This window comes from Gekko japonicus, unplaced genomic scaffold (genome assembly GCF_001447785.1).
Source record: "Gekko japonicus isolate JY-2015 unplaced genomic scaffold, Gekko_japonicus_V1.1 scaffold23, whole genome shotgun sequence".
Lineage (NCBI taxonomy): Eukaryota > Metazoa > Chordata > Lepidosauria > Squamata > Gekkonidae > Gekko > Gekko japonicus.
Genome location: NW_015163094.1, coordinates 454,703 through 469,493, shown reverse-complemented (window position 1 = coordinate 469,493; position 14,791 = coordinate 454,703). Strand labels below are relative to the sequence as shown.

The 14,791-nt window shown below is 40.7% G+C and overlaps 1 protein-coding gene across 1 annotated transcript in view; it reads right to left on the bottom strand.

Moving 5' to 3' along the window:
- LOC107106402 (dedicator of cytokinesis protein 1) overlaps positions 1-14,791 on the bottom strand; it is a 288,943-nt gene that overhangs the window by 41,829 nt on the left and 232,323 nt on the right. Inside the window, exons 19-21 of the mRNA XM_015406534.1 lie at positions 9,445-9,621; positions 6,323-6,406; positions 909-1,046 (exon numbers count right to left, since the gene is read on the bottom strand). Of these exons, the coding sequence (XP_015262020.1) occupies positions 909-1,046; positions 6,323-6,406; positions 9,445-9,621 (399 nt within the window). The remainder of the gene's footprint in view (positions 1-908; positions 1,047-6,322; positions 6,407-9,444; positions 9,622-14,791) is intronic.

Sequence of the window (14,791 nt, the reverse complement as noted above, 5' to 3'; positions counted from 1 at the left end):
GGGGTTCCCCCTGAGCCCCGATTCCGGCGGGGCGGGAATCGGGGGCTCCGAAGCGGGGGGTTACCCGCCCCCGGGCACATTTGGCAAGCCTATACTGAACCCATGCAATTTTGTTCCCTGCTATCTCCTCTTCCATCGGATAAACTTACTAAATGGATACTGAACACTAACGTATTATGCTTAGTTGGCCAGTTTAGCACTGATGACTGCTGTTGTGAATAGTTCCCCCCCCCCGCTCCTGCTTATCTTGCAAAGGTTGGCTTCACAGAGGACACATGATAGATCTACTGCTGTCATTCACATTTTCTTGCCACTCTTTTTCTCATACCAGTATACCGTAAATACCTGAGAGCAGAGAACAACCCTTCATGCATCTGACAAAGTGTGCTTTAGTGCACGAACATTTATGCAACAATAAACTGGTTACTCTCTCAGGTGCCACAGGGTTTTTTAAAATTCTTTTTGTTGCGACAGACTTACATGGCTACCCCTCTGGAATTTATCAAATAAGTAATTAATGTTAAGTGTGTGTGTGAACCAATTTAAAGCTGCTGCCTTTGAACAGCACTTTTTCAACATGGAGTTTTACTTGATTTGCTTGCTGTAGTTAAACCGTACTGGAATTGGGTATAACAGGCTACTCACTTTCAAGATCAAGACGCACCCTGGAGCAGAGTCCAGTGGTGAACTGACCATTTAACTGAACAGAGAAAATCCCCCAGTGGGCCACTGCTCTAAAGGCCACAGGGGCCACTCAGCCTGCATTGGTCTGGTACTATTTTAACTTCCAAGTCCACTGGTCCCCATTAACAATGCAAAATTAACTAGGAATAAAATAGTTGCTGTTATTGCCATGTACTCTAAAAGTAAGTTTTTTAAAGAAGTGACACATCTAGAGAATGACTTACCAGACTCCTGACACCATATTGCTTCTCAACTTTTTCTTTCAGTTGCTTGAAACAGGCTTCCAACCTCTCATGAAATGGCCTAAGTGCTTCTGTTACTTTCTCTCCGTGAATTCGGATACCTTCAGTCAGGAATGGAATCTGAAATAGATCATAATATTTTACTCATAAATGCTCTGATTTTCAGTCAAAAGAAAGAAAAGGGGTTTTCAGTCCTAAATTTTAAGCAAAACATGTCCTGGAATAATTTCAAACATACAGGGATATTCTTCTCTAGTGGTTGAGTAGGACTAAAACTGTGCCTTTCTTTGGGTTGCAGTTCTGGTATTGTTATTCCAGAAAATCTCATAATAACTGTAGGTGAAGTTGTTAGTTTTTAAAATAAAAATAGAGCCATTGTGTTTTGAGATACACAACTAATTCATCAGGATGAATACATATTCCATCTACACTATGCTGAAAAGAATATCCAGGCATACTATGAGCTGAATTAGCACAATGATGAATGTTGACTCTCAAGGTAGACTATTAATGTCAACCCCAACAGATTTCAAGAGAATAAATAGCAACGAAACAAAGCCTGCCTCTGGTTAACAAATAGTATTTATGACCCTTTGTACCACACAAGAGGAGAAAACCTCACTGGAATTTGTGCACATCAGTATCTGTTAAGTAAATGGAGAGACTTACATGCTAACTACCAAACCCACATTTTCTAATCAGGTTTTGGTTTTTAAGGGGTTTACTGGCAGAGATAAGGAAGGAATAAGGCAAATTAATTCTCTTTTATAATTGAAAGTAATCATTTATGTGCAAGGCTGCTGTCACAAAATAACTATGCCAAGTTAAGATTATACAATTAGTGTGGAGGTGTAGCTGACCTTTACAATGTTTTAAGAGAGCTATGTCATCCCCAGAGCTACCGTCCCCTTTTTAGAGAGGGGAGAGAGGCCTTTTCTATCCAACATGATTTCTGAGTTTTATATTCTTTACAGCAATCAAGCTAAGAGGCTGCTTCTTAATAGTTCATAATTAAATCATAATACTGATTAAAAACAGATTTTTTTCCCCTAGATCATGAACATCCATCTCAATGAGCAGATTTACAAGTGTGAAAGATAATAAGTACACAATTGAACAGCAATTGAACAAAACCAAGGAATCTTGTCAAGACAAAACCCTGAACAAAATATGTTTTGTTGACATTTAGCAGCACACAGCTGCTGGTTCTCTTGGCACTGCAAAAGGAAAAGATGGAAGGAACACAACACTTTTCAACTGTAGCCTCAGTTATTTATAACCCACATGAATTTGTCCTTGGCATTAAAAAATAAACATTAAAACTGCAACTTTCTTGTTGCTTTGATGACATGTAATGAAGCTCAGTTCCTTTAATCCCCCCCAAAAGTCCTCATTACCTAACATGACTTGGCAAATTATAAACTGACACTGAAGTTGTACTTTCTAGGCAATGTAGTTGACTAGGGATGCCAGCCTCCAGGTGGAACCTAGGGTCCCCTGGAATTACAGCTTATCTCCAGACTACAGAGATCAGTTTCCCCAGAGAAAATAGATACTTTGGTGGGTGGACTCTATGGCTTTGTACCCCACTGAGGTACCAGTCCTCCCCAGGCTACATCCCCAAATCTCCAGGAGTTTCCCAACCTGGGTCTGGAAACACTAACCCCCCCCAATCCCCTACCAGTGGCCAGGGGGGACCCGGCGAACCTGTAGCTGACTGACAGCCCAGTCCTGGGCACAGGACAACATGTTCATATACTAATTGTAACCAGAGGTCATTTCGGGGGGGAACGCGGGGGAACGCAGTTCCCCCAGGTGAGGTACGGGTGGCGGGACACATGATGAAGCCCCGCCCCCTGCTTCCGGCCGCCCCGCTTCCGGCCCTCATTCAGCCAGGAGGAGGCAGGAGAAGAGGGAGAGTAAGTTGCTTCCTCCCTGCCACTTCCGGTGATGTCAGGGGGTGTGGCATATGCTAATGAGTTATGCTAATGAGTTCCCCTAGCTCTTTTTCTACGAAATGACCCCTGATTGTAACAGAATTTGTCCAATAAAGATGACTAACCTGCTGCATGATAGCTACTTTGAGTTCAACAACATATGTATTGCCATTCGCTTCATAGCCCCTCCAGTTTCCACTCATAAAGAGTTAAAAGGAATAATGTCAACTTCATAGCCTAAACTTCTGGAATTAAACTAAAAACTTCTATTTGGATAGGATTCTGCATTAAGGCACAATTCAAACTACAGTATATAAAAAAATAATATGCTACCACTATAATTCAATTATCCCATCCAGGACCTGAAGATTTCAACCGCTTTCCCTTCTGTAGAGTTTAACTGGGCTATCTAATCCCATTTTCTTTGGCACATCTCTCTTTGAAACAAAAGACACTTTTGGCCTTTCAAAATATGAAATGATTTTCAGAAAGGTTGAATTCTGGATATTCTGCCTTAGTATTAAAAAATCATTACTATGTCTTCTCTCAGTGTAGCTGCTTCAGACAAAATGGTTGTTTCTATTAATCTGTTTTATTTAGCTACCTTAGATTTAAGTAAACAAACTGGAAATACACAGGAGATGTGGAAATGATGTGCAACTATATTAAAATGAAACCACAGATACTGTAAAGATATGCAACCTTGCAATAACATATACATTTTGCTAGCAATCTAATTCTCTTTTGGGTTATAGTGTGTCCATGAGCACCATTAGAATTCACTTTTAACACAGTTATTCAGGGCAATAACACAGTGCTGACATTAAGTTACTCTCCTGGGAGCAAATTATTTTTCTCTGTAGGACTGAAAATTCCTAAAATCCAATCTGTTGTAAAAGCTTACAGGAAAGAAAAATCAATAGAATTTCAGAAGACCACACTCGTTTTTGTTCAGCAATGCTTTTGCAGTCTGCAGAGAATTAGTGAATATTATATCTTTTTTCCTTCAGCGTCTAAAATAAGAGTCCTTTGGAAATTTAAATTATTCTTCTTATAATAAGGACAGAACTGAATATAAAGCAACATGGATGTAGTAGCATTTTCTTTTCAAAAGCATTCAGTCACATCTGTGAAATATTTCAGAAAATTATCCTGAGCCCAAACACAAAATATTTGCATATAACTTTGCAAAAGATGCTAGAATTAGCTTTCTAGTTTCTCCCCACCCCAGTACATTTGGCATTTGACAGAAATAAGAGTGGTCCTTTCACAAAGACTACCATACTTCAGATCTACATGAGAAAAAGATATGGGTCATCAAAGATCTTGAAATTGGCATTAAGTCTATTATCTCTATTACACAATTTTCTCTTTCTCATTAGAACAATTTCCCTTCTTGATTTGTTAAATGAGCAGTGAAAGTGGAAACCTTCCCCAGAACCTTCACCTTTACATGTACTGCTGAATTGAATGACACATGACTTTTACCGCAGTGCATTCACTACAACCTGTTGACTTCTACATTACAAATGCGACATTCTTATTCTTACTTGGCAAAATCTAGAGTTAACCATCTAGGCACATAAGCTGGTGGGCTATTCCCCTCCTCCCCGCCACCAGGTCCAGTTCAGTTACTTACCAGTCTCTCCACACGGGGTGACCCATGTAGCCCCAAGGTTACTGACACATGAAGCAAGCCCTGGCTGAACCAGCACACCCTAGTTTTACAGGATCTGCTTCGCAGTAGCAGTCTGTGCAAGTGTGTGAGTTGGGGGGGGAAATTACTGCTGTGCTCCATGAATTTCTGCCTGTCAGCAGAGACTGTAATCAAGGATACCCTAGATCATGTCTTATTTATCCATACTTCTGTATCCTCCAGGACACTGGGAATGCTTCTTATGGAGAAACCAGCAAATGTCTCAGAGTGACTGTGTGATTTCAATGGGCTTAGACTGCAGTAACTCTGCATAGGACCACACTGTAAATCCTTGTTCATTCAAAGCCCCCATCATCCCATCAGCCCTTCGGTCTCCAGTTATTCTGCTGTCTTTTTGTGTAAGATTATCAAGATCCAATGTGAGTTTGTATCCCAATCTACTTTTTCTTTCTCTAATACCATATCCTTTCTTATTTCCTTCCTAGACTCAGATTAAAAATAATATTCCTTTCTCTGTCTTTTCTTCAACTGATGCTATTACGCTTTGCACCTGCTAACTGCATCTCCTGATTTTAACTCCAAGCTGTGTAATATATATTCATTGTTGGTCTTAAAGGTGTCACTGGACTCAAACTTTGTTCTGTGTAATATATATTCACTGATATTCCTTGCTTTTTTACCATCCACCATTTTGCTTTCAGTTACTGCATCCTGCTCACACCAAATCTTCTAATTACTATCTTCTGGCTAAACCTAAAGGCTTATTTTCAAGAACACAACCCATATAATACCTTTTATTAGGATCGACTGAAGAGAACTCTTCAGCAGGCCAGAAGTTACAACATTAAAAAGAGGGGGAAAGTAGATTTGAAGCATATTTTTGAGAACCCAGTGTAAAGACCTTCTCATGACTGCATGATGCATTTTTTTGCAGGCAAGAAAGATGAAGGTGTTTTGTTGAAGTAGGCCAGGGGCCATAAAATCAAGAGGCAATACAACAAATAAACTCTATAGCAACAATTCTCCTCAAAGACTCTATTTCCCCCCCTTATCCAGCAACACTCCATAAGGGGGAGAATAGAGACTTTGAGGGCTTTATGGATTTTGCATTTGGACCAAGACAGATGTAAACATCTACTTATTTTCAAAACCCACTAAGTTTTTTTCTAGCAAGGGCTTGCCTAAATGGTTTTAACATTACCCTACATCAATCCCATTTCCACTTGTTTATCACTTTCTAATCCTTGTTTTTCTTTTCCCTCGTTTTGTTGACCTCTAACCTACCTGGACCTAACCTACATAGTAAACACGACTTTCTAATCCTTGTTTTTCTTTTCCCTCACACAGTAAACACATGGCATGAAATAACAAATAGTAACAATTAAATGTTTATCTCGGTTCTGATACATCCTTACCAACGTATTCAAGTATTTGCAGATAAATATCAATACATGCATCCCTGTGTTCTTTTACTTTAGATGAAAATTAGTCCCAGACTTGGGGAAATGTGACAGTAGATTAAGCTATACTATGATAGTTCATCAGCTGGAAGTTCCAGTGTTATGTATTCTTTAAATTGTGAACTTGTATAGCGTGAGATGAAATCATGGGCTATTATTGTTAGTCATCTCTGGGAACGTAAAATGACAAACTATGTCAGGCACAAAGAATGAACTTTAACTTCTGTTTCAAGGCATTCAAAAATATATATACTACAGTGAATACTTTGATGGCTGAATTTTGTCAGAACTGACAGCAAGCTGCCTCAGAATGCCACTTGGTTCCTTGGCAATTTGATTTACCTGCCATGCTATTAGGTCCTTCAGTTTTTCAATTTTTTCATGATCCTCTGGATGGTCATGGATGTACTTTTCAGTAAAAAATGCCTAAGGAAAACAAACAACGAAGCACCTGTTATTTACAGAATAGGTAAAAGGTATCACAGTAAGAGTACAGTATGATCAATCTGGATCTTATGCGCAATCTTCCTACTGTTAAATGTAACAGTCACTTCAAGGAGGTTCAATAAAAATATTCCAAATTACCTGATGTCTCCCTCTATAGAATTTGTATAGCAAGCAACCATTCACAATACCAATTTGCACAGCAATCCGTGTACGTCAAAGACTGCTAAGCAACAAATGTTTTTTCCCACCATTTATATCCTGCATTGGAGAACAAGTACTGGCTGTCACCATTCAGTGATGTCCCAGACAAACCTCACTGCTTGGCTTGAATGATTCTGAGTCTGAAAAAATTCTACAGTGGACTGTACATGTTAGCAAAGTCAGTGTTGTGCACCTGCACAGACTTCTAAAGATCTAACTGTAGTCAGTCTGCATTGCAGAAGTCAGTTCCCCAACATCACCTCAGTAAGTGAAGAGAACACTGGCACATGGACACTGACTGATTTCAAATTGTTGTATTGCTTTAGGAGCAGGGCTCTTTTTGTAGCAGGAACTCCTTTGCATATTAGGTGACCCTAACTACCCTAATGTAGCCAATCCTCCAAGCTCTTGGCTACATTAGGGGTGTGTCGCCTAATATGCAAAGGAGTTCCTACTACAAAAAGAGTCCTGTTTAGGAGAATAAAACAAGGTCAAGGCCAATGGTAGATCTGCTGGTTGTGTTTTTAGTTACTCTGTTAGTAGCTGATGACAGACTTTCAATATGAAGTAACTTCTGAAGCCATATGTACTCCTAGTCATCTCTGTAGATCATGGAAGATATCTGTGGACAGAAGGGGAGGTGATTTTCAATGGTGCCCTCCCCCAACTGCAAGCCTTCAACTCGCCCCTCATGCTGCTATTGGGGGGTCTCCTGTCCACCATGAAAAGCATTTCAGGGGCATTTCAGGCTGCAGAGGGCAGCAGGAAAGAAAGTCACATTCAGTCTCTTCTGTCTGTGGAAGTCTTCTGTGGGGCCTAGAGATGGGCAAGAACTGGGAAAATGGTGGTTCATGGTGGTTTGTGAGAAACCATGAACCACAGTTTGCAAACCTCCATGAACCTTTTGGTTCACCAAACCATTTCATGGCTTGTTAAGTTCATGTCCAAGAATACAAAAGATGCTCCTGAGCACCCTCTTCAATATCCACGGGTCCACTTCCTGACCCCCCCTTTGTTGCCATCACGAGCAAACCGTCCCCATTTTCACCTTCTGCCCTTTGGATTAGCATCTTCCCAAGGTGCTGGAGACCCTGTTATTTCACTGCTCATACAACCTGGCCTTTCTCTACCACCTTCAAGTGTTGGCCCACCCACACAACCCCAGCAACCACCATCCAATCCACCATACATCCTCTTCCTTGTTGACAGCTTCCCCCGCATTAAACCCTGCCTTCCTGGGGTACTGGGGTCTGAACTGAGTACCCAAAAGATGCTCCTGGGCACTAATGTTCCCTCTAAGCTGTGGAGTCTTGTGAACAAAAATTCTGCTTTGTGAGGGAACACTGCTGGACACCCTCTCCAATATCCAGAGGTCTGTTTCCCAACCCCCCCTTGCTGCTGCTGCAAGCAAGCCCCCTCTTGCCTTTTCCCTCTGCAAAAGCACCTTCTTGGGGTGCTGGAGATGGCATGACCCTTGCAACCACTGTCAAATCCATCATACCCCCTTTTTCTTGTTGACAGCTTCCTTCCCCTGTGTCCAACCTTGCCTTTCCCAGAGCATTGGGATTTGGCCTGAGTATCCAAAAGGTGCTTCTGGGTACCCTTCAACATCCAGGGGTCTGCTTCTTGACCCCCTGTATAGAAAAAGGCTTTTCTAAAATCTTCCCAGCTTGGGCCATATGACCTTGCTGGTAACACTGGAGAGTTGCCTCGGGTCCCACCTCGGGTCCCACCATTGCCTCGGGTCCCAGCATGTCTAGCCCATGAACCCAAACTGAATGAACAAAAACCAGGCTGGTTCATGGGCAGTTCGTGAACGTGACTGCCCAAATTGTGGTCCACGATCCAATGAACTGGCCTGTTTCATCACGAAATTCAGTTCATAATTTGGTTTGTGTCCATCCCTAATGGGGCTCGAGCCAATATGCTGTTGTAAAGAATTTCTGAAGAGAACTATACACTGTGTGATTTTTTTTCTCATACTTATTATCAATTTCTACAAACGATCTTAATTTTTTTTATTTTTAGCATGAGTCAGCTGTTACCAATCATGAGTAGAGTAGCATAGTTAAAAGGATAAGTAGTCTGCATACATTTAAGACTGGTAAAGCTAATGGCAAGGGACTTTCAGGAATCCATTCTAGTAAGCTCTTGGATGCAATACGATTTTGAGATTTTCCCCTTTCCTGGAAGTTTAATGAGAAAGCAATTACTGATTTGGGGCATATTTACATGGGCTATATCAAATAATAAAATAAGGGCTTTATTTTTGGAACTCCACTGTCATTTTTGATCCCCAAATGACACAGAACAACCATCCAGCCTTTCCAAAGTATAACAGATAGTACACTTGACAACTCTGAAGGAAGAAATATATTATAATATTATAATATTATTATAATATTAAAAAAGGAACAACAGAAAGCTTGAAGAACAGATCAAAACTAAAGCCCCAGTGATCTGCAGCAGATGACTAACAGTCTCTTGGTTCAGTGATTATAAGAGGGATGGCTTGGTGCACACTTTGTCCTCCCCAACTGAAAAATACTGTTAAAACTATAGACACATTTTCACAAATAGTTAGCTTAATGATTGAAAACCTAACTTCTAGAAGGGAATATTCTGCTGAAAATCAATATTGTTTAAACAATATTTATTTTTAAACACCAAACATTTTAAATGTTTTAAATACATTTTTAAACACTAATTATGGTTACATAATTATACAATCTGTCAGTATTTACCAGCACTGTGTTTCCCACCTTTGAGGCACTAATACGATCATTTATACTCAAAGAGAAGACTAACCAACATACCTTTTCATAGTTGGTGAAGCCACCCATAACTGCAGGATCCACAATACCATTTAGCAGCATAGACAGAGGATTAATTGGTAGATTTGGATCATTCAAATGTTGCTGAACCATATTGTTGATTTTATCATTTGTTAACTGCATGGTTTCTATTGCATTTTCAAGTGGGCTGATTTCAACCTGCAGTAACAGCATGAATATGTATACAATTAAAAATAGATCATCATAGTAGCCGTATTGCTTTAATGTTCATCAGACCTGACAACTGAAAACAGCAGATTTGAAAGCAGAAAAATGTCAGTGTAATTTCATTTTTGCATGCGCAAGCAAGCCACAAATAACTAATACTCATATCAGTTTTGGCTGGTCTGTTCTTTACAATTATTCTTACAACAGATACAAATCACACACTGTAAGCCAATCTACAAATAAATATTTTATCTATATGTGCATACAGATATATACAGGACATTCTCTCATCACCCCAATGTGAATATATGTACCCCAAAGGGGTAGGGCTGATGATAATTTAAGATACAGAAGTGACATCAACCAGCTGAACCCTCAGCCCCTCTGAAATCTGCCCCCAACTCAGTCTACTTTCTTCTATGACCTCCTACTCTCCCCATGGGATCTTCCAGACCAAATGCATGTATTTGCTGTCACTCACAGGAACTATGGCTCCTCCCAATCACTTAAAGGTTGACTTGACACTTCTGAAAGTATGATATTTATCTTTATAGGGGTCCAATAGCACCCATAAGACTAAGTATTCATGAGTCAAAATTCATTTCAGTAGCATTTGACTAAACCTCTTTAGTCTTTAAGGTATCACTGGACTCCTCTCTTATTTTGCTGTTACACACTATAATGGCTACCCATCTGGAATTATCATTATGTGTATCTATTGAGACATATGTCTAGGTTGAGGTAGCAAGCAGTTACTGGATCTAGATCAGTTTGATCTGTATGTAAGTCTTAGCTGTCATGCTAAGTGGTTAAGACAATTACAGCCAGGTGTTAAACTACCAGGTGATACTCTTCTAGCATTGTTGGAGTAGGAAATTAGTTTATCCTATAAGCTGGGTGGGGGACTTAGTTCTCTCCGACTAAGGTATGTTATGCTGTAAGACAGTCTGTATATCTCTGTGTAAATATTCACCATTATCTCTAAGTAAATTTTATGCACCTTCATCACCAGTTAATCTTCAGCTTCTTCTTTACTGCACCCAATAGGGTTATGGGCCCAGAGCTGTTGGTAGACTGCACTGGCTGGTGGAGGCTTTATGCTGAGAGTTGGTGCTGAGAGTGGTGAACAGAGATAGATGAGTGAACCTGAATGGGAGAGCTTAGAGGAAGGTGTTCTGAACTGGCAACTAAGTCAGTGATTCACCAGGTTCAGTGGAAGGCATCATTCCTGACTCATTGACTGACAGCAGTTTGTCTGAGATTGAGGATGACCGGAGACCTGTGGAGATAATTCCAGCAGTTCCTGCAACAGAAGGTGATAGTGCCATGGCGCAGTCCAACTTAGCCCTCATTGACAAACTTACTGACTCTAATTATTCCTCATGGAGTCTAAAAATGGAGTGGTTCCTAAAGAGGGAGGCCCTTTGGCGATTTGTGCACAACCCTCCTGCAAGCCCCATGTCTGCTGCTGATGCAACTTCAGATGAAAAGGCTTTGGCTAACATCGTACTCGGCCTGTCTGACTTGCAGCTGGTGTTTGTCCATTCTCAGCAGTCTGCAAAAGGTGCGTGGGATGCCCTGCAGGGGGTGTATGCAAGGGAGTCAGCTGGAATGCTAATTGCCTTAATGAGGCATTTGTATAGGCTCCAAATGAAGCCAGGAAGCTCGGTCCAAGAGCACGTAAATGCTTTGGCTGACTGTTATTTCCAGCTGGACTTGAGGGGTAAAAATATAGAAGATCTAGACAGAGTCTTTATTTTGTTGTCTTTTCTTCCCTCTGAGTATAACCATTTAATCTCTTCACTGGAAACATCAGACACTGACCGCTTAACTCTTGCTTATGTGATTTCCCGGCTATTGGATGAAGAAGTCCAGCTGCACATTTGACAGCCGATGCTGGGCAGAGAACCAAAGTGGAGAGAGGAGATGATGCCAGCAGAGGATGTTCCGGGAGGCGACTGTTTGTTTTACAGAGCAATTCCCAAGGAGAGCAACGTTCCTGCAGCTTTAAGAGTACGTCGGTGCTACTTGTGTGGAGAGGAAACGCACCTCAAGAGAAACTGTCCGGAGCTGAGGAGGCATCAGAAAACTCAGGCACAAGGGCGTGGCACGGTTCAGACGGAGAAGCAGCAGAAGGGAACTCAGCTGGTCACCACAGGTGTAGCTGATTCTGAATGGCTGCTCGATTCTGGGGCCAGTCAGCATTTTTGTAGGTCTGAGGCTTTGCTATCAGACATCAAAGTTTCTCCACTGACTCACGTTTCATTAGCTGATGGTAGTTCAGCTGTGGTAAAGTGACAGGGTAACTTATGCTTTTCAGCTCTGAGTTGTGTCTTTCCAGGTGTACTTTGTGTACCATCCCTGGAGAACAATCTTCTAAGTGTGAGTGCTTTGGCAAAAGCGGGATTTACCATTTCATTTTCACAAAAAGGATGCTATGTGTCAAAAGGGGATAAGCAACTTTTGACTGGTTTGCTGCAAGACAATGTTTATATTGTTAATAACCATTCTTTGCAGGCTGAGGTGGTAACAAATAAAAGCAAGCATGACAAGTGTATACATCTCCTTCAAAGGAGATTGGGTCACCCTTCTTTTGAGAGATTGCGTAAAACACTAACACTTTTGTCCAAGGAAAAAATATTACCATGCTCAGAATTTCTAGACTGTACTGTGTGTAAGCAGGTAAAGACACATGCATTTCCTGCTGCAAAAGTGAGCAGTCGTGTGTCTAAGCATCCTCTGGAATTAGTGCATATGGATCTGGTGGGGCCATACCCCAAGAGTTGTTCTAACAACAAATTCTGTTTGGTTATCACAGTTGACAAAAGTAGATTTTCTTAGGTATTTCCAATGAAGCATAAGTCTGAAACGTTTTCCATGTTCAAGGGTTGGGCTAAACGTGTTCAGAAGCAGTTGGCAACTCCACTGAAAGCTATACAGGTGGATCAAGGTGGGGAGTTCATGTCAGATCAATTTGATCGGTGGTTAGAGCTCAATGGTGTGGTAAAGAGAGTAACCAATACAGCTTCTCCTCAGGAACATGGTTTAGCTGAACACAAAAATTCTACTCTCCAAACCATGATGTATGCCATGTTGGCTGATGCTGGTCTAAAAATGAGTTTTTGGGCAGAAGCAATGTGTGCTGCATGTTACTTGTCCAACAGGTTGTGGACTAGAGCCATTGACAACATTCCCTACGGAGTCCTGTATAACAGGGATCCAAGCCTAAGTTTCCTCTGGTATGAAAGCTTGGGTGCACATTCCTCGAGGAAAGGGAGTGCCAGAACCAAGCAACTTACATTTTTGGATTACCAGCCAAATAAATGTGTTTCAGTAGATCTGCAAGTGTTTGTGCAAATGGCGATTGGCAAAGATTGCATGGGTATGAGGTGTCACCTCAAGCAATACTACCTTTAACTGAATCAGGCAATGACACGGTTAACACAGGCTCTGAGCCGGAGGTGAAAAGTGAAACTGTTTCTCCGCAGAGACAGACTCCACAGGCAAACTCTCAAAGGGATTCACAGCCTGTTCGTGTGTCGAGCCGCTCTACGAAAGGTATTCCTCCTGAACATTACGGATTTACTCAGTCGGTAATCAATTATGTAAATGTTAATGAGCCCTGCTCATACAAGGAGGTTTTATCTTTGCCAGAGGAAGAAAGGAAGCCCTGGTTAGACGTTATGCAAGTTGAGTACAATGCCTTGACTGACAATGAGGTATTTACCTATGTGCAAAAGCCTTCTGACTCGAATGTAGGTGGCTGTAGGTGGCTGTATAAGTTGAAAACTTTACAGGATGGGTCATTGCAACATAAGGCGTGTCTCGTAGCGCAAGGAAACTCTCAGATTTATGGTCTGGATTTTGATTCAGTGTTTGCGCCCACAATGAGAAGTGAATCTTTTAAGGTGGCACTATGTCAGGCAGGAATTCAGAAGCAAAAGATACAACATTTTGATGTTAGCACGGCTTTTCTTCATGCTACACTAGAGGAAACCATTTACATGAAACAGGTACCAGATTTTGAACATGCTAACAAAGGATTGGTGCTCAAGCTCAATAGAGCTTTGTATGGGCTGAAACAATCTAGCAGGCAATGGTTTCTCTACATATCCTCTTCATTGCAAAGATATGGGTTTAAGCAGAGTGTGGCAGATCCATGCATATTTACAAGGAAAGTGTAGACATCTGATGTTACAATTCTTATTTTTGTAGATGACATTCTGGTTATCCATGACACTGCTTCACAGTTAAAATGGTTTGAAAGTGTGGCCCAAAGTTTTTGCAAGATTAAGTATCTTGGTCCAATTAGAAATTATTTGGGTGTGACTGTGACACAAGATTCTGAAGGATGTTACCAGTTAAGTCAGAAGGATAAGATTGTTAAACTGCTATCTGAATATGACATGAAAGATGCTAAGGTGGTTTCAGCTCCCATGAAAATAGGTTATCTGGAGGAGCCTAATTATGACCTATGGTGTGATGTGACCAGGTATCAATCCCTAGTGGGATCGCTGTTATATCTAGCCACGTGGACTAGACCTGATATCTGTTACACTGTTCATTTGCTTTGTCAAAAGATGCAATGTCCTTACCAGCGAGATTGGTCAGCAGCTAAGAGAGTGATCAGATATATCAAAGGTACTTTAGAATACAGTCTGAATTCAACACCTAATTTGCTAAGTCTTAATGTCTATGTGTTTTACAGTTATATTTCTTATTTTTCAAAAAAAAATTTTTTTTTGAATACTTGTTTATCCTATCTGATTGATGTACATATTAAGATGTTAATGATACTTAAAAAATTTCTGTCAATACTGAAGTGATTATTTTTGGTATTAATATCTGTTTTTACTATTAAAACTTCAATAAAAATTGTTAATTAAAAAAAAAGAATACAGTCTGAATTTAAGAGTGTCAGGGCAACTGAATTTACGTGCATATTGTGATTCCAGCTGGGCTAATCGTCCAGGAGCAAAGTCTACAACAGGGATGGTGATTATGCTTAATGATGCTGTGGTGATGCATAAATCTTTGAAGCAGGCAATTGTAGCCACAAGCACCTGTGAGGCAGAATACGCTGCTATACATGACACCATTATACAGCTTGAATGGATGTATCAATTACTGAAAGATTTGAAAGTAAACTGTAATCTTCCAA